The sequence below is a fragment of the Emericellopsis cladophorae genome (genome assembly GCF_022114955.1).
Source record: "Emericellopsis cladophorae strain MUM 19.33 chromosome Unknown NODE_5_length_938552_cov_118_678949, whole genome shotgun sequence".
In the NCBI taxonomy this organism is placed as follows: Eukaryota; Fungi; Ascomycota; class Sordariomycetes; order Hypocreales; family Bionectriaceae; genus Emericellopsis; species Emericellopsis cladophorae.
The window spans coordinates 645356-664228 of record NW_026250930.1 but is presented as its reverse complement, the minus strand read 5'-3'; the positions used below and the strand labels follow the sequence as shown (position 1 = coordinate 664228).

General features: G+C 55.5%; 7 protein-coding genes across 7 annotated transcripts; 4 read left to right on the top strand and 3 right to left on the bottom strand.

Annotated features, from left to right (window-relative positions):
* Nucleotides 1–30: 30 nt before the first annotated feature.
* On the bottom strand, nt 31–1803 carry J7T54_004774 (uncharacterized protein; the record flags this gene model as incomplete). Its single annotated transcript, XM_051503464.1, has 1 exon — nt 31–1803. The coding sequence occupies one exon, from the start codon at nt 1801–1803 to the stop codon at nt 31–33; it is 1773 nt and encodes a 590-aa protein (XP_051365084.1).
* A 364-nt stretch (nt 1804–2167) lies between these two features.
* Nucleotides 2168–3415, bottom strand: J7T54_004773 (uncharacterized protein; the record flags this gene model as incomplete). The annotated part of the gene is made up of 4 exons (XM_051503462.1): nt 2168–2276; nt 2760–2841; nt 3318–3330; nt 3398–3415. The coding sequence occupies 4 exons, from the start codon at nt 3413–3415 to the stop codon at nt 2168–2170; spliced, it is 222 nt and encodes a 73-aa protein (XP_051365083.1).
* A 3568-nt stretch (nt 3416–6983) lies between these two features.
* Nucleotides 6984–9329, top strand: J7T54_004772 (uncharacterized protein; the record flags this gene model as incomplete). The annotated part of the gene is made up of 3 exons (XM_051503461.1): nt 6984–7664; nt 7815–7895; nt 7944–9329. The coding sequence occupies 3 exons, from the start codon at nt 6984–6986 to the stop codon at nt 9327–9329; spliced, it is 2148 nt and encodes a 715-aa protein (XP_051365082.1).
* Nucleotides 9330–10221: 892 nt separating this feature from the next.
* J7T54_004771 (beta-tubulin) lies at nt 10222–11775 on the top strand (the record flags this gene model as incomplete). The annotated part of the gene is made up of 3 exons (XM_051503460.1): nt 10222–10233; nt 10395–10541; nt 10591–11775. The coding sequence occupies 3 exons, from the start codon at nt 10222–10224 to the stop codon at nt 11773–11775; spliced, it is 1344 nt and encodes a 447-aa protein (XP_051365081.1).
* A 415-nt stretch (nt 11776–12190) lies between these two features.
* On the top strand, nt 12191–13075 carry J7T54_004770 (54S ribosomal protein L6-like protein; the record flags this gene model as incomplete). Its single annotated transcript, XM_051503459.1, has 3 exons — nt 12191–12476; nt 12533–12646; nt 12708–13075. The coding sequence occupies 3 exons, from the start codon at nt 12191–12193 to the stop codon at nt 13073–13075; spliced, it is 768 nt and encodes a 255-aa protein (XP_051365080.1).
* Nucleotides 13076–13694: 619 nt separating this feature from the next.
* Nucleotides 13695–14039, top strand: J7T54_004769 (uncharacterized protein; the record flags this gene model as incomplete). The annotated part of the gene is made up of 1 exon (XM_051503458.1): nt 13695–14039. The coding sequence occupies one exon, from the start codon at nt 13695–13697 to the stop codon at nt 14037–14039; it is 345 nt and encodes a 114-aa protein (XP_051365079.1).
* Nucleotides 14040–14355: 316 nt separating this feature from the next.
* Nucleotides 14356–18015, bottom strand: J7T54_004768 (uncharacterized protein; the record flags this gene model as incomplete). The annotated part of the gene is made up of 2 exons (XM_051503457.1): nt 14356–17723; nt 17781–18015. 2 exons carry the CDS (start codon nt 18013–18015, stop codon nt 14356–14358), a joined length of 3603 nt encoding a protein of 1200 aa, XP_051365078.1.
* Between the last annotated feature and the right edge of the window lie 858 nt (nt 18016–18873).

Below are 18873 nucleotides of genomic sequence, written 5' to 3'. Positions count from 1 at the left end.
ATCCACAATGGCTAGGTTGGCCTGGCTGGCTTATTGCACAGTCATCAGCTGCAGCCGACGAGTGACGCCAGTGGATGGTGATGCGTCTGGTGAAGTGTCGTCCCTCATCGCCGTGTTGGTTCGGCTGCGGACAGTTCGCCTCGGCGGACTCGAGGCAGGATCATCGAAAACCTTGACAAAGGCAGGGCTCGACTCAAGCTGCCGCTGATGACGAGGCGTTCGTGCCGGGCTGTGTGTGATCTGGTCTACCTGGCGGATACTGTCAGAGAGAATATCTCTCAGGTCGCCAGCCCGTTTGACCAGGACCTTCAAGCTGTTGGTGTCGAAATGCATCTTCCTGTGAGCAATGCCGTTGGCCTGAGGTGGGTTGGCAACGGACTGCTGCTGCTGCTGCATGACTTCGACCACGGACTTCACTACTCCGTTGACATCCGTGGACTTGATCAAGCGTGATTCCGGTGTCCTCGGCCGGTTCGCACGTGCGGCTTGCAGGTTGTCTTCGGTCAAAGGCCACTGAGCGCCGAAGATATCATCATCAGGGGAAAATACAGACCGCCGACGAGGAGACGGGCGGTCTCGGACAACGGCTGTCTTCGACATGATTGGTTCCCGTCCCGTCAGCGCAGCATCGAGCTTTTCCAAGGATGAGGGCTCGAATTCATCGTCGGAGAATTGGTCCTCGGCGTCGAAATCCAGCTCAATCGATGATGAAGTGTCGTAGTCGGGAGCCATGTCGTCGTCATCAGGCGACGCAAGGGCAATGATGCCTTCTGCCTCCTTCCACAAACTCTTCTGCGGGCCGGCCAGGAGGTCCATCTCCTTGCCGTGGCGGCATAGTCGTTGCAGATCGTTGACGAGCAGAGAGAGCTCGCGAATCTGTCCAGAGTGCGCTTTGACGCTTGGCTGGGCTGCTTGTATCGACTCGGGTACTGCGAACCTATCCTCAATGTCCGTGTCATTAGTCTCGTCTTCGCCGCCGAACTCAAAATCATCGTCCCAGTCCTCGCTGATGGTTTTCGTACCAAGACCCCAGGTTCCATACTTGGAGCCAGCTGCGGCGTTGGTCTCATCAGCGGCTTCCTGCACAACAGGAACGCTCTGGCTGCGGACGTGTGTTGGTGTCGGTCCCTTCCGAATGGCTGACCGCCCGCCTCTAGCGTCCACGTCCTGAATGGCGTACGCGGTTTGCGGTCGTAAGCCATGGCCTGTGGCATCGACCTTGTCGTGCGCAGGCGGCTCGCTCCAGTCAAATATGTTACTCAAAGGCCTCTCAGCTTTGCGATCTCCCCCCAAGGCCTCGCGCACACTGTTGCCGCAAACGTTGGCCAGAGCAAGTCGCACATGCGGGTTGACGGCCGTCAGATTGACCGAACTCCCCTTTGAAGGCGGTGACAGAGCATTGTAAGGCGTGTCTTCCATATCCCTGGTCCAGTCCTCGTCGAAGTCTTCGTCAATGGAGAATCGGCCGTGGTCCTTGCCAGCAAACCCATATTCAGCGTCCAGGTGCGTTGCCGCCTTCCTGTCACGAACTGGGGTCTGTGTGTTCTCATCTTCTTCGGAGATCTTACTACTGGCCTCCCAGTCTTTCCCGAGTATCTCTTGTATGGATAGCCGTTTGGCCTTGCCATTGCCGGCCGTACTAGGAGGTGACTCATCATACATAGACCCAAGTGGTGTCTCAACAGCGTGCAAGCGGCCCGACCCTCCAGTTCGCAATGAGTCGTACATGGTGTCGCTCTTGAAATCAGTGTCGTCGTCATCCACCGAGTTGAAATCGCGGGTATCGCCCTCGGAACCATACATGGTTGAAGTGAGCTCATGCTGCTGACCTCGATGTTGTGACAAGGCAGTCGAGCTAGTAGAGCTTCCCGAAGGCTGAATTTGGCGCAAGCCTTGTACCCTAAACGCCCCGCCCGATGCTGTCCTCGAGAAATCGCCATGAAAACTCGAGACGCCTGAAAGCGGGGGCAATGGTGAAGAAACGTTTCTTCTGAGTGCCGGCGAATTCGACTTGGCAGCCGAACCTGGCTTCGGCCCCGGTTGCGTGGCATCGAAGCTGGGGGCCGCAGGTGATCCCTCGGCGGGATTGCCTCGTCGATCTGCAATACGGCCTTGTGACGGGCTAGGGTCTGACACATGTCGGAGACCAGCTTCTTTCGGTGTCGATTCACGTGTAGGCCTTCGCAAGCTTCCTGGTGTCCTGGTGACCCAGTTCCCGGCCGAGCTGAGGGTTCGGGATAGTGAACGCCGTGTAGATGGTCTCGAAGGTGTTTTGTCTGCGCTCTCAGAAGCATCGGTCTCAATCTGTCCCGGCTGTTCAGCAATGTGGCCGGCCATCGAAGCCGCCGTGGGTGTGTCTGGTGTCGGAGAGACCATGTCCGGTTTGACTAGGTGCGGCCTCTGGTGATGATCGCCTCTATAGACACTTAGACGCCTGACAGTGTCGTTGCGTGATGGCGAGCTAATGTCTGCAATTCGACCAATGCTTTTCCCACTGTTGCTCGAGGAGCGAGAATGGAAGAACGATGTCCACCCAGACTTTGTTCGGGTAGAGGGCTGTCGCTCAAAGGGCGAAGGAAGAAGTTCATGGGCTTGTGGTTGATCTACAGAGCCCCGAGACGACTCAGCTGGCACAGTCGGACTCGACTGATGCTGCAGCTGCAGCGTAGCTGTCCGCTGGTGTGACGTGGCCGGTCTTCTGAGCACCGGGAGGTAGGAATTGGACCTTGGACGAGAAGGCTGGACATCGCCAGGCGCACCTGGCGTTCGCTTGACGAGCTTGTTTGGTGCCGAAGAGCGGGCTGTCGCGGTCCTGGGCGATAGAATAGGCGCGCTGGACCCCTGGGAGAAAGTGGCGATTGACGTTGAGTCGGGCTCAACACTGGAGCGCAGACTCCCGTGTTGAGAGAGGGGTCGGCCGGAGAGCCTCTTTAGCCATGAGTTGGTGGACGAGATAGAGTTCCTTGGTGTTTCTGCGACTGTGTCAAAGGGTCTTGGTTCCGCCGGGCTCGTTCTCGAGGGGCGCCTGCCGGGCAATCGCGGTGAGGTCAACTGGGACGTTCTCGGCCGCTGATAACGGGAGAGAGGTGGTCTCGAGACTTCTTTCTTATCTGAGGCAAGCACGGTAGGTGGGCTGAAAGAGCTGGTGCCAGGCCTGGACGAGGGAAGTATGCTGGGTCGCGCGTATTGTCGAGGCTCTTCCGTCACGTAAACAGGGCCATGCGAAGAGTACGTCGCGTCTCGAGCGTGGGCGCCGACGTCGTGATCGAGTGATTCGCCAAATACCAAACCGGAGGCCGCAGCAGCTATGGCAGTACCAGTTCCCACCAGCTAGAGTTGATCATGTCAGCGTATGTTGACGGTGGAAGTTGGGGATCTTGTGCTAGATTCAACTTACACTGGGAATGGTCTGCATCGTTGCTGAGGGTCTCTACAAGCTGATAGATACCCCACAAGCAAGCATCCTAAGAAAAGTCGACGGTGATGCTTGGGACTGACGGAGGATACATTGTCAACCCTCGAGAAGCCAGTGTGTTTGGATGTTCCGCAACCAACGTGGGTGGCCTCGTAGAAAACCGCGGTAGGGCGACAAGCGACGAAAGACGACTGACTGGAGGGGACTGTGGAGGGACGTGAACGCTTGGATGGCACTCGGCTCCTCAATCAGTGTCGGGCTTGCTCGGTCAGAATTGACAAAGAAAATGCAAGATCAAGGGCTCGGGGAGGGAAAGCAGCGCGCGATGGAGGCAGCACGCGGCTCGAGGAAACAGAACAGAACGAACGAACGAACGTACCGCGTTACCTCGTGCGTCGTTACGTTGCGAGAGATTGCGAACTGAGATTTTGGGCGACTTCAAGATCCAATGGACCCCAGCCGACTCTGCAGGGATGACGCCCGGAAGCAGGTCAAATTACGGGTGCACTATAGGCGCATATGGCGATGGGTCTGCTTCAGCTTAGCGCCACAGCCTGCTGTAAGGGCATCCTCCAGCGCCTGTGGGCTCCGATTTACAGATCCCTCAGGTGCCCTAGCGGTGTTCCCCCGCCGTTCCATCGAGCAGCTGCCCTGTTTGATTGGCCTCAATCAAGGAAGGCACATACGTAGCCGTATGCAGCAAGCAGGCCAAGGCGACATGGACTGCCAATCCAGCGGCGACATCTTCATCATGGTTCCGTGCTTCACTGATGTCTTGCATTGAAGACTTCCCACAGTAATTAATAATAATTGGTACCTTGCTGGTGTTACTTCCATCCATCGCGATCCGGACATTGCAGCAGCCGCAGTCACAGCGCCGCACCAACTTCCGACGATCAGCAGTCCTGATTATGGCTTGCCAACCGATCCAGTGCGCTTGGGCCTATCCGTGCATCCACCCAGCGCTTGTTGCTTCACTTGTGACGCCGGCGGCCGGCCTGGCCATAAAGTTCGCCTAGCTTCAGTCTCGACAGGGGACTCCAGTCCTTGTGAAGAGGAGAATGGCTGTTTATTTGCATTCACTCATCATTAGGTAGGCATAACACAACGCTTCTAACAACGCTTGCCTGCTGCCAGTAATTACGGTCCGTGGCACGATTCGTCCGACCCGAGGGCCTCGAGATCTGCTCTGTGACGCGCGATGCTACCATCCATGAGAAGAAGGCTTTCTCTCAAGAACACAAGGCCCTGTGGTCGCGTCGCAGCAAACACCAGGGTTCAGCGGTGAGCCTTGCTAATATTGAGAATCCAGGAAAAACAAACGTCCAAGTGCCAACGTGTTACAGAGCAGGCACCCTGCCAATCGTCACCCGGGCACCTGTTCGTAGCATGTTGTGCACGTCCGGGATAGCCACCGTGCTTCACCAGACGTATGACACCTGCAGCCATGCTCACCTTGCGTGGGGACGCATTGTGCTCAGCTGCAGGTGCTCAGCTCTGTGATGTTCGCCGCCCATACCTGAAAGGGAACATGGAAAATACCAGAGCCGTGAAGGCTTCAACGTTTCATCATGTTCCTCGTCTCAATCAAGCTACACCTGCACAAGTGTTATGATTCCAGCTTGGAGGAAGACACGCCTCACCGATAGTCATCAGCAGCCTCATGTTGCATGCTTGCGACGGAGCAGCCTTCCTATGGCGGTCTCCGCTGATGTACCTCGCCTGCTTACTGCCTCTGCGGGCTGCGGAGTGAGATAAGTGCATCTCTCTTTAGTTAAGGCTGAACCAGGTGGACGGAAGCCAACTTCTCCACCCCTCTTCATGCTGGGCTCTGATGTCTGGATGTCAACAAATAAAACACTAAGACCAGCCGAGCCGCGTTCATGCCCACTCGCAGTCTTCATGATGGTCGGGCCCTACACTCCGGACGTCCAATGGCTTAGCTACCCCTCAACTGAGGTACCTACGTCAGGTACTTTATTATACATAATAAATGGGAACTTTCTAATGCTTCCAAGAAGGCTAGTAGAAGCCGAGTCCGTCGGGAAACCGGATTTCGTAACGTTGGGAGGCAGGCCAAGACAGGCAGCAGGCTAGGCAGGGTACTTCCGACTTCGTGTTCGGCCGCCGGGCGGGAAGAATGGCCCTTGACAAAGCTCACTTTCGGAATCTTGTCGAGTCCAAGATGATCTCATATTGTGTGTCTCTCTTATCAACTCAGACTATCTTGGGACTGCTCGCGTGGTCCCGTCGGCTGCGAGACAAGCAGCGTCCAAGACTGGGGCTCCCTCGAAGTCAACTGTCCCCGAATCTGAGTTTGATGAGCATTGATGGTGTATGCCACGGCCTCTACGCCGTCTGCAAAGGTGAGGAAAGGAAAGTGGTGCCATCTCCACCGGGGGCTCTTTGGATATCACTAGGTGGCCTAGTGGTCGATTGAGATGTTGTGGCCGAGCTGAGTAGTGGCCACTCAACCCCGATTTAGCTGCTTTCAGCTGCCGTGTTGTACACATGCGGCCGTTTGCCCCCCCAATCTCCGGAGTGCGGTTACCCAAGGGCCAACCTTCATTCAGAATTGAGTTGCATCATTGGCTCGGGCTGACCGATGACATTTCTTTGCTGTGAAAAAAATCGCACCGTGATGAGCGGCGGGCTGTCAATGCGCAGACGCGAGACGCGATCTCTGTTCAATTATTTAGAGATGTTGTACCATGCGATTGGTCACAAATCAGTCCATCTCGAGCTGAGATCTACATGGTTCGCTTTATCCCCTCGACTGCAGGTGTGATGAACAACGGCAGAGCATTAAAATTGATAAGAATATTTTCATTTGTGCGTTTGTGTTTTTCCTTGACGTAAATGGGCGAGAAGTATTGACTAACACTTGATCGATTATGAGAGCTGGCGGTTGCCGCTGCTTTACCACGATTCCAGGACCTAATAAAACTACCCGGTACTCTTTTTTGACTTGGTGAGTGGACGCTTGATAGCGCCCAGGCTGCATGTAGACGCTAACTACGTGTAAATAGGGACAACCCTCAACTCTCGACAGTTATGTTTCGAATCAAATAACAGTATCATGAACTCGTACTGCAGTGGCTTATACAGTTGTGCTGTATGCTGAGATATACTTCATCTTTTACAATTTAGGCGCGAGCAGACGTTTCTCGTGGAGTGACAATCTCTAAACAATGTGATTTAGTCATAGTCCGTTGCTAGGATAATACGAAATTACAGCCACGGCACACAAAATTGATTCCTTATGTCGATCATTCAAGCAGAGCATCCAAGCATTCATGTTTTATGAGCTGTCTGCTTCATTGATGGACACAACAAGCAAACGGTGTTCGCCAGCACAGCACTGTAGGGTAAGTCGGCGACGCGACGAATCCCGGACTGATTTCCGGGAGCCCCATTTAAATTCCAACTTCACTTGACCACCGCGGGGCAAAACCGAACGATGGCGCCGTTTGCTAGACCATCCGCATCAGAGTCAGCGACCTCGACATAGCGAGAAAGCATCAACACATCGTCGGCCTCGGAACTACTCGACGGCACGCAAGAAAGTATGGATGCCGATATCAAAGCCGTCATCCCCAACATCGACCCCGTCGTCTCGGAGTACTCAGTTGGCTACCTCAACCATGCATCGACGCTGTGGACCGATGAAGAGGACACAAGCGCCTCCTCACCTCTGGATGAAGCGGGAATTGCCATCCGCGAGATCTTACTGTCGGCATCAGGGGAGCCCGACCCTCAATTAGAGCAGAAGATTACAGAACTCGTCAAGAAATGGGTGGACAAGTACACCGAAGCCAACGGCGGAGAGCGCCGCGGCCCCTCGACAATGAAGCGGCTCGATCAGACCATCCAAGTGTCCTCGCAACGGAACATGTCATCGACTCTAGCTGTCGCTTCGGGCGGTGTCGATCTCGAATCAGCCAACAGCCGCAAGGTGGAGTCCAAGGTCGACCGCAAAAAGCTCGAGAAAGCCGAACGCAAGATTGCCGCCAAGCAGCAAAAGAAGACGTTCAAGACAGTCGAGTACGAGGCATCGAGACTGCTGGACCAGCCCGAGTCCGCCGAAAACTACGAGGAGTTCTACATGGCTGTCAACCCGCTCCAGCTGGGGGCGAACTCGAACAAGAGCAAGGACATCACCTTGGACAATATCGATGTTTCAATTGGTGGCTTGAGGATCTTGACCGATACAACCCTCACACTCGCGTATGGCCATCGATATGGTCTGGTGGGTAAGAACGGTATCGGTAAATCTACACTGTTGAGGGCGCTTTCCCGACGTGAGGTGCCGATCCCCACACATATTTCGATTCTGCATGTTGAGCAAGAGGTCAGTCTCCCGAGACCATCCTTGGAAAATAGGCTAACCCTCTCCTAGATTACGGGTGATGATACGCCAGCCATCCAGGCCGTCCTCGATGCCGACGTCTGGCGGAAGGTGCTACTCCGGGAACAAGATGTAAGTGTCATGGGCGCGGGCAAAGTGCAGCTCAACTCACACAAATAGGAATTCACGGCAAAGCTTGCCGAGATCGAGGCACAGCGAGCGCCCCTCGCCGACACGTCGGCTGATGCTGCCAAGCTCGACACGGAACGTGAGGCTCTCGACACCAAGTTGGGAGACGTGCAAGGCAAACTTGCCGAAATGGACTCAGACAAGGCTGAGTCACGCGCCGCCAGTATCTTGGCTGGACTCGGTTTCTCTGCCGAGAGGCAGCAATACGCGACCAAGACGTTCTCAGGTGGATGGAGGATGCGTCTGGCGCTTGCCCGAGCGCTTTTCTGCGAGCCTGATCTCCTTCTTCTCGACGAACCGTCCAACATGTTGGACGTGCCATCCATCACCTTCCTTTCCAACTACCTGCAGGGCTACCCAAGCACAGTGCTGGTTGTCTCTCACGACAGAGCGTTCCTGAACGAGGTGGCTACGGATATTGTACACCAGCACTCAGAGCGCCTCGACTACTACAGAGGAGCCAATTTTGACACGTTCTACTCAACACGTGAGGAGCGTAAGAAGGTGGCGAAGCGCGAGTACGAGAACCAGATGGTCCAGCGTGCGCATCTACAGGCTTTCATCGACAAGTTCCGCTACAACGCCGCCAAGTCGTCAGAAGCGCAGTCTCGTATCAAGAAGCTGGAGAAGATGCCGATCTTGGAGGCACCTGAGGCAGAGTATAGCGTCAAGTTCCAGTTCCCCCCGGTGGAAAAGTTATCGCCACCCATTGTGCAAATGTCGGAGGTCACGTTTGGCTACAGCAAGGACAAGATCTTGTTGCGTAATGTCGACCTCGACGTGCAACTGGACTCGCGCATCGGCATTGTTGGACCCAACGGTGCTGGTAAGACGACTATCCTCAAGCTGCTCATTGGCAAGCTGTCTCCGTCATCTGGTATCATCTCTGCCCACCCGCGACTGCGCATAGGTTTCTTCGCCCAACACCACGTGGATGCTTTGGACCTGACGACTAGCGCTGTCAGCTTCATGGCCAAGAACTATCCCGGCCGTAAGGACGAGGAGTACCGAAGGCAACTAGGTGCCTTTGGCATTACGGGCACGACTGGCCTGCAGAAGATGGGTCTGCTGTCTGGTGGTCAGAAATCCAGGGTGGCGTTTGCCTGTTTGGCGTTGACCAACCCCCACATTCTCGTTCTCGATGAGCCTTCCAATCATTTGGATATCGAAGCCATGGACGCGTTGGCCGACGCGTTGAACGAGTTTGAGGGTGGTGTGCTGATGGTTTCCCACGATGTCACCATGCTGCAGGCAGTGTGCAAGTCGCTCTGGGTCTGCGATGGCGGTACTGTCGAGAAGTTTGACGGTGACGTGAACCAGTACAAGAAGAGGATTGCGGCACAAGCAGACGCTGCGGGCGTTGTCAAAGCTCACTAAATGTTATTATAGTATATGAATATGAATGTGAACCGTCAAATGAACATCACATATACAGCCTTGGCAGTAGTACCATGAGAATGGCTGTACAATCGAAGCGGTAGACCCAATTAGCGAGACATGCCCTAAATTCGTGCATCGCCAGCGATACTGGTCATGTCAAGCGCGCCCATTGCAATCAGGACGCTCCGGCGCTGATGTAGAGAACATAACTCCATGAATTGTATCATTAGCGATTCATCACCGTAGTCTGCCACGTATATGTGTATTGTGCTGCATGTCCTGAGATGGCCACACGCTGCGCTCCAAGTTCCAATGAAGTGAAGTGATGGTTCCTGTGACATGAGTACGCGCCTTGCCTATTCCGGTAGTCAGCAGCCAGGGGTAACAGCCGGACCCATAGTTTGAAGCTTCCCCAGCGCACTAGGCGCCAGTAAGCTCCAGGCTTCAACAAGCGGTGCGTGAAGCTCTGGCGCCTACATGTACTATCAACTAACGCGGTGAACGCAATTCAAAACAAGAGGAACAAGCTTTCCCAGTCATCTCATCCGAACTGCAGAACGTACCTTGGCAAGTGCCAACAGCGGTGGTCAGGCAGCCAGTGATGGCTCGTCTGGAGATCACCAGCTGGCCAGGATCTATCTAGTGGCGGTGAGGGACCAATTTCGTGAGCCCACCCGCCGCCGACGGCGTAGTGGGGCTAGAACCACCACACCTCCCCCAGCAAAAATCCAGTCAACATCCACTCACCTTCTTCTCTGTTTCCTCTCTGAACCTACAACCATACCACACCGGTCTTCCTCCACCAGCCTCTCGCCAGCTCAGTGTGTAGCTATCGATCTCGTCGACTCGACGTCCATTGCTCCTCCCTTCTTCACACCAATTCATCAAGATGCGTGAGATTGTGAGTACCAAGATGCCCCTCGCGACGCGTTCCAGAGATGCCCCTGATTTTTACCCCGCCGGGAACGATACACGGCTCGATTGTCAACATTCCACCCCGACATCGTGGAAACGCGTTAAGACGTCAGGAGATGCAATCACTGACACTTCATCCTCTTCTAGGTTCACCTCCAGACCGGTCAGTGCGGTAACCAGATTGGTGCTGCCTTCTGGCAGACCATCTCTGGCGAGCACGGCCTCGACAGCAATGGTGTTTACAACGGCACCTCTGAGCTCCAGCTCGAGCGTATGAGCGTCTACTTCAACGAGGTGAGCACGTTGGGGGCAATGACACCCTAACACACGCTCACCATTGCAGGCTTCCGGCAACAAGTATGTTCCCCGCGCCGTCCTCGTCGATCTCGAGCCTGGTACCATGGATGCCGTCCGTGCTGGTCCCTTTGGTCAGCTCTTCCGCCCCGACAACTTTGTCTTCGGACAGTCTGGTGCTGGCAACAACTGGGCCAAGGGTCACTACACTGAGGGTGCTGAGCTGGTCGACCAGGTCCTCGACGTCGTCCGCCGTGAGGCTGAGGGCTGCGACTGCCTTCAGGGTTTCCAGATCACCCACTCCCTTGGTGGTGGTACCGGTGCCGGTATGGGTACGCTGCTCATCTCCAAGATCCGCGAGGAATTCCCCGACCGGATGATGGCTACCTTCTCTGTTGTGCCCTCGCCCAAGGTCTCCGACACCGTTGTCGAGCCTTACAACGCCACCCTGTCCGTCCACCAGCTGGTCGAGAACTCCGACGAGACCTTCTGTATCGACAACGAAGCTCTGTACGACATCTGCATGCGCACCCTCAAGCTGTCGAACCCCTCGTACGGTGACCTGAACCACCTCGTCTCTATCGTCATGTCCGGTGTCACCACCTGCTTGCGTTTCCCCGGCCAGCTGAACTCTGACCTGCGCAAGCTCGCCGTCAACATGGTTCCCTTCCCTCGTCTCCACTTCTTCATGGTCGGCTTCGCTCCTCTGACCAGCCGTGGCGCCCACTCCTTCCGCGCCATCAGCGTGCCTGAGCTCACCCAGCAGATGTTCGACCCCAAGAACATGATGGCCGCCTCTGACTTCCGCAACGGTCGCTACCTGACCTGCTGCTCCATCTTCCGCGGTAAGGTCTCCATGAAGGAGGTCGAGGACCAGATGCGCAACGTTCAGTCCAAGAACTCGTCCTATTTCGTCGAGTGGATCCCCAACAACATCCAGACTGCCCTCTGCGCCATTCCTCCCCGTGGCCTCAAGATGTCCTCGACCTTCATTGGCAACTCCACCTCAATCCAGGAGCTCTTCAAGCGTGTCGGCGAGCAGTTCACTGCCATGTTTCGTCGCAAGGCTTTCTTGCATTGGTACACTGGTGAGGGTATGGACGAGATGGAGTTTACTGAGGCTGAGTCCAACATGAACGATCTTGTTTCGGAGTACCAGCAGTACCAGGATGCTGGTATTGACGAGGAGGAGGAGGAGTACGAGGAAGAGCTCCCCCTTGAGGAGGAGGTCTAAATTACGTGGCTTTAAAACGCGCCTACCTTTGCCGGCACAGATGCCGGCATCACTCAATCCCATTTTCGCATGCAGTATGCTCAAGCCAGCCATGTCAATTTTCAATTCGGGGCTGCGGTGGTAATTATGGAAAAGGAGTTTCTAGATATCCACCTTGTAGTAAGAAGCAATAGCAGTTGTTGACCAACAAATAAGTCGAATCGCCCATGACTGTGATTGAAAATTCAATAACTAATTACTTTTTTCCAAGTACAAATATGATCTTCCCAGGTGAATGGACGGCGGCGCGTTGGTGTCGCGTCGACCGACTCCACACGTGATTTCTGACTCAGCAGCTCAAAAAGTCCATACCACCAATCTTGACGACGCAAGGTTTCCACGGCTGCAGCGCATTGTCACACGCCACACACCTCCAATGGCCGCATCTTTCGCTCCTTCGAGGAGCAAGGCGCTCGGCCGGATATTCGCGGCCTCATCAGCCTCAAGTCTCCCCGAATTTCTGGTACCAGCGTGGCGAACGATCTCCGCCAACCAGTCTCGATTGTTCTCTGCCACCTCGAGATGTCCATCGAAGCTCGGCCGAACACCTATAACGATCCCACAGGGTGTTACAGTCACCAAGGGCGACCTAGTTGCAAAGCAAGGGTCGAGAGACTGGAAGGCGACGTTGATGTCCAAGTTGACGGTTAATGGACCACTAGGTAGGGAGAGGAAGAATATCCCAGAGGCAGGCGACGAGAAGGCTGACCTGAATCAGGGCAATTGTCGTTCGATGCGCCAGAGTACATCCTTCTGGAGCAGGATCTGGAGAACAAGCTCATCAAGATGAACATTGAGGACGTGGAAAACGAGACACAGAAAGAGATGTGGGGTATGTGCCCCTTGACTCGGCCGAAGGATGAGAAGGAGAACAAAATTGCTAACAGATGCAGGTACATCATGGAAATACCTCAGCAACTGCATCACCGGAGTCTCCGAAGGCCACTCGGCCATTCTCCGTCTCGTCGGTGTCGGTTACCGTGCCACGGTGCAGGAACGTCGGGGAAAGCAGTCCTTCCATGGACAGCAGCACCTCATCCTCAAGCTCGGCTTCACACATACCATCGAGGAGCCCATCCCGGCCGGCCTCAAGGTCACGACACCGCAGCCGACACGTATCCTGATCGAGGGAACGGACAAGGTGGAGATTATGTCCTTCGCCGGACGCGTGAAGCAGTGGAGGAAGCCGGAGCCGTACAAGGGCAAGGGGATCTTCATCAACGACGAAACGATCAAGCTCAAGTCAAAGAAGATCAGCTAGATGGAGTTGGGTTGACTGGATATCTGTATCATATGAGTGGGTTTTGCACGGAATTTGTACTACTACTGTGTTTGTGGGACCGAAATAGAGCATGTTGGTTTCAAGGGCCTGGTTGTCCACGTTGTGCGCCTCGGCGTCTGCTTCTGGTTGCCCTCAATTACGATGATCGTGCAGCACTGTTCTCTCCTCGCTTCTCACAAAGCCCTCGGAACATCTCTTTCCCCATATCACTCGACATAAAAGTACGTATGTAGTATTGACAATGTCCTTGATGAACTGTTGAGGCCTACCCCCTGGCGCTGCTTCACCGCAGCCGGGGGTCGGAGATGTCACAGGCAAACCGTGACCACTCACATCGCAACATGGGAACATGGCAGCCTCTGACTCAAGACCTGTCGCCGTATGAATGAGCCATGTGATCCAAATTCCAAATAATGCAATAATCATCAGAAGACAGTCAGTCAAGCAGAGTAGTTCTGCTCGTATGGCGTCTTAGGTTTTGCTTAGTCATCATCGAAGTTCCCATCTTCGCGACCCTGATCACAGATATGCACAACGGACCTCTTGAGAACATCCACCAGCACCCTCTCTACCTCTACGAAAAGACACAGCCCCCAAAATGGTGCCGTCCGCTGCACAGCTGCGCTCAATCTACCGCTCTCTCCTTCGCGAGCTGCCCCCTCGACCGATACTCCGCTCCCCTCGGGCACCGCTGCACACCCGCCTGCGCGAAACCATTTCCACCTCATCAGCCACCACATCCTCGGCAGCCACATCAGAGGCTGAGGCGGCGCGAGGCGTCCAGTTGGCGCACTACCTTCGCTCACAACGCAAGTATGTGACGCTACTGGAGCGTTACAACCCGGGCATGGGGATGGACGAGGAGGAGAGGATTAGGTTGACGGCCCGAAGGGTGGGAATGGACCTGCCACTGGAGTACGGGCTGGGGAGGAACAAGGCCTGAAGTCTCGGATACAAGGGTGTTCTGCTATGGAAAGACGAAATATGTACAACAACAAACGCGACAAAATGTACATTATAACACGACGCAGCGTGCTTTACTTCAGGGATATCAGGCGCAAGTAAATATGACCTTGAGCAGGTTCGTCTCTCATCATCATTCAGTAATGTCGAGGCGCTGCAGAGCCTGACATTGTATCCTATCTCATCGGTACATGTGCATCCAAAAAGACAACCTTCAAAGTGCCTTCTAGAGGCGGGTATCTCGTCTTCTTTAAACGATTGTGAAAACATGGCACGCTCGCTCGCTCACGCTCTTTTCAAACATTTGTGCCTTCCCGCTCGAAACTAAGACTGTCGTCCTCGATCAGAGTCTCGTCCCAACCGCCCGTCTCGAGGAGCCATTCCCCGATCCGTTCCTTCACATTGCCGATGCTCTCGGCCAAGGCGTTCTTCCACTGATCTTCCACCACGCGTACCTTCTCTTTCAGGTCTTCAGTGAGGCGAAGATCCTCGCCATGCTTCATGACCCGGGCTCGAGTCTCGCGCTCTTCGGCAGCCACAGGCTTGCCTTGATGGTCCTCGGTCTGCGTGGCCAGGACCCTTGCTTTGGCATTGACGACGGCCTCCCTAGCCTCGTGCAGTAGACACAGAAGATTGGTGTGTGCCTCAATGAACTGGTATGTGCTCTTCTCTGTGTGGTGGATCAGGGTCAAGAGGTACTGCATGGGGTGGTCCTTGTAGGAGGGATTCTCCGTATACTCGGCTGGAGGAATTTGGATGTTGAACCCTTCCAAAGTCGGCGGAATACTGTCCAGAAGATTGCACAGAGTAGGCGCGATATCCCAAAAGGCTGATGACTGGAGTGCCACACCACGCTGCACAGCATCGTCCACCACGGACCGAAACTCTCGAGCTCGATCCAGCACCTCATTCGCGTAATCGTATTCTCTCTTGGCGTTGTCCTCGTTGAAGAAGGCCTCGGCATTCCTCAGTTTCTCCGTGTTGCCCGACAGTCGATACGGGTTGGTGATTACATCGCGGAACCTCGCATTGCGATCTGATAGGATGTCATAGATTGCTCGATGAAGCGACTCCCGCGCCTCAAAGATCCACTTCAGGAGAGTCAGCTTTTCAAGAAGTTCTGGCTGATCGTCGCCTTCTTCCTGCGGCATATCCACGTCGTTTTGCCCATTAGCGAATAGTCGGCGGGCAAGATCGTTATGCAGTGCTGTCGCTGTGTCGATCCGACCTGTCAAAAGCTCGTTGACCGGCACCACTACCTCTGTCTGAAATGCCTCGTACTCCTGCTTCTCCAAGTCCCTCTTCTTCACGCTCTCTTGGGCCTGCGCGTCAGCTTCTATAGCACCTGCATCGGTGTAGCCCAGGTTGCCGGCATTGATTTCTTGCTGCAGGTTGGCTCGCAGAGCTTGGCGTTGTTCTGACAGTTGACCTTCCAGATCATTCCGTCTCTTGGTGCTGGCCTTTTTAAACCTCTGCTTGATTTCATCGATTTCATTTAAATCGCTCAGCGTTCTGACCGAGCCACGGATGGATGCCAGCTCCGGATGATTGTTGTTCACGGCAGGGTGATGCCGTGGGTATGGTGGTGGCAGCGTCACCAGTCGAGAGACGTCGACGGATTTTCGATTGCCAGGCGCTGGTGAAGGAGTCGAGCCCGCGGTGTTTTGGAAGAAGCGAGCTGGCTGGGGCGTACTCGCTGCGTCCTCAGGTTCGTGCCAGCCGACCTTTTCGGGCGGGTATTCGGTGGACGAGCCTTGTTCGCTATGCGCTCCATGCAAATTGTGGACTGGATCAGCTTCTGCCCATTGATCCTTGGGCACACCCATGTACTTGGACTCGCGTTTGGACCGCTCGAAACGTCTAGACGGGTCGCCTTGTGAATCGACCTCCCACCATCGGCTGGACGGTCGACCCCGGGAGCTTCCGTCGCCATATCTGTCACTCACACTCATGCTCAGAATCGGCGACAGCGATGGCATGAAGTTGGATGTGGTGGCAGCCGCATTTTGACCTCCGCTCGGTGACGGTGGCAGCCGTGCAGAGCCCGGTGCTGAGCTTGGTCCAGCCTCAGCAGGCGTAGAGCTCCAGGATCCGTTCTGTTGATATTCTGGCTCTGAAGCTTCTGGGGTCCATCCCTCTTGAGATGGCGCAGAGGAACGCCGGGTCGTTACCATGGGGCGAAACAGATCTCTGGTCAAGTCGAATATTTCGGAGCCCATGGCACCTATGGAAGTGGCATATCGCTCTCTGCGTATCCGCGATTCACTGACCATAAATGCAGCAAATAGGCGAACCCTGTCGATGTCGGTGGCAGCACAGGCCTCGGCAGCGGCGAATGTTTGGAAGCGCTCGATTGTGCCTGTTGCAAATTGCTCTGCGCTCTGTGTGACCACAAGGTGTTTCGACACGGGTGTCTGGACGAATGGAGGCGGTCGTGAGCCTTCTCGCGGATTGTGGCTGGAGGCCGACCGGATCTGAGGGGGTGGTGTCGGCAGCGACTTGGGAGCGATGGGTCCCAAAGCTGATGACCTGTGTGCTAACTTGGCTGGAAATGGAGAGAAGGGCGGCGTTCCCGCCTCAAGTGACTGAACATGCCTCGAGTTGCCGACAACGCGGGGCGTAGAGTTGCGCGAGTCTGCCATTGCGCTGGACTCGCCCGTCTGCGGATTCTCACATCGTGAGCCGCTAGCACTCCTGGGTGTTGCCTTCGGGGGTCGAGTAGAAGCCGCTGGAGAAGAGGCGGGGACAAATATATCAGCAATACCGCCGGGCCGCATTCTCTCATCGATGGATCCTCGCCCGCCCTGCCGAGTCCGACTCTCGGCTCTCCTCTGTAATATGGTCTTGTCATGTCGGACTGCCCTCGCTCGATTGAGGCCACTGGCACTGTTCGAGGACCCAAGCGGTTCTGGGATATTTTCAGCGTGCTGAGCGGTCTCGACATCTATAGTCAGTATACCCTGGCCGCTGGAGGCCTGGTCGGCTTGTGCTGGTTCGTCCACCCAGCCAGCCGGTGTGGGTGGCACTGGGCCTAATGTAGGCACAGCAGAAATCCGTGGTCGGCGGGTTGGGGGTGAGATGATCGGAACATTCCCTCTGTCCAGGCCCTGGACACTCTGTGACCGCGAGCTCGAGGGCGGCGGTCCTGGTGGCGGCGGAGGGATCGCTATGCCAGGGTCAAGCCCATGATGCGAGCCAGACCGTGATCGCGCTGACGTTGGTGTCTCGACCGCCCCTGCGGAGACAGCCCTCCTTGCAGCAGGAGGGCCGCTTTGCGAGAAGTTGGACGCAGTTGAAAGCGGCCTCATAGCTTCAGGCGTGAAGACCGAAGGACCAGGCCCGATGCTCTGCCTTATAGTGGGCATCAGGCTAGGTGGCTCAGGCGTTACAGGCATCTGTTGGTCAGAGTCGCGACTCCTTCTTCCAAAGGCCGGCAGTCCAAATCTGCGTTCTCGCGAGGGACCTCGGCCCCCAGCGCCAGGCGGCGGTGGGAAGGACTGGTTCGCTGGTGGATCGGAGGACGGGCGATGCACGTTCTGCGCAGGTATTCTCGGCGGTGGTGGTGTCGAAGTCAGAACAGGAGCCTGGTCCATGACGCTGCTCATTGGCCTCGGTTGTTGACTCCTGGGCGGACTGTAAGGTGGCGGCGGCGGCGGAAGGCCACCTGGTTTGATCAGCCCTTGGCCTCGTTCGTATGAGGACAGGAAGGTACCCGACTCACCTTGAGCATCACCAGCATAGTGACCCTGCCGGTCCGCCACCTGGGCCGGCGAGGCTACCCATTCCTGAGGATTGTATGGCTGGAGAGCACTGCCAGGCGTCTGCGCGGACGGTAAGTGGGAGGACGCCATGGAGATAGCCGAGATGGGCTCGCCGGGGTGATGAGGGTTGTACGAGCCCAAGGACGTCGTGAGAGGGTTGAGACCCAGGCGCATCCTATCTCTGGCTGAAGACATGGCGAACAAGGCTGCCTTGGGGCCACCGGCAACGATATCCGGTCAATATGGGGTGGTCGCTTGAAGGGTAGGTCGTTTGTTGGTTGTTAGCAGTCCTTAAGCAAATCAGAGGGCGCAGAGCGGCTGCGTCCAGAAAGTGTGCTTCCCGTCACCACGCTAGTTGGCAGGCTTGCGCAGCGCATTGACGATCCATGAATTATCTGAAGCGATTCGTGGAATGCTGGGCGGCGGGAAGAGAATCCTCGGACGTGTGTGACATTCAAGGCAGGGCGGAACCTCGGACACGACAGGCAGGCCAAGTGAGGAGTGGTAGAGTACCAGCCACTGTGAGCCAGGGCAGAAGAGGTGGTAAGTAGCTAGCTAGCTGGACTGGTTCTCCCAACACAGCACACCGCAAGATTGGACCTTTTCTGTTCTGATATGGGAGGAGGTGGGTTGAATGGATGGCTACGGATAGATGGAGGAGAACCTGGAAATGTCGAGCTTTGAGAGTTGCGATGCGATGAGTGACTGGAGCGCGCCCAGGGTGGCAGGTGTATCATGCCATTGGCCACTGTTGCCGTGCTAGACCCCTGGCGTCCACTGCAACAGCTGCGCTGGCGGCAATTCAAAAGGAACGATGCTCACTGACGATGACAGACCCGACACACTTGTTGCACAGTGGCGATCGAGGTGAAGTGAGCAAGCAGGCTGAGAAAGAACACCGGCACTCATATCTCTGTGGTTTTCAGAGCCGTAGAAGACAGTAGTTCTCAAAGTTGGCTTGTGATTCATATTGCTTGGGTCAAGCAGCTAACTGCAGGGTGTTAGCGGCGGGTGGCTATTCTTAGCAAGACCCCAATTTGACCTCTTCGTGAT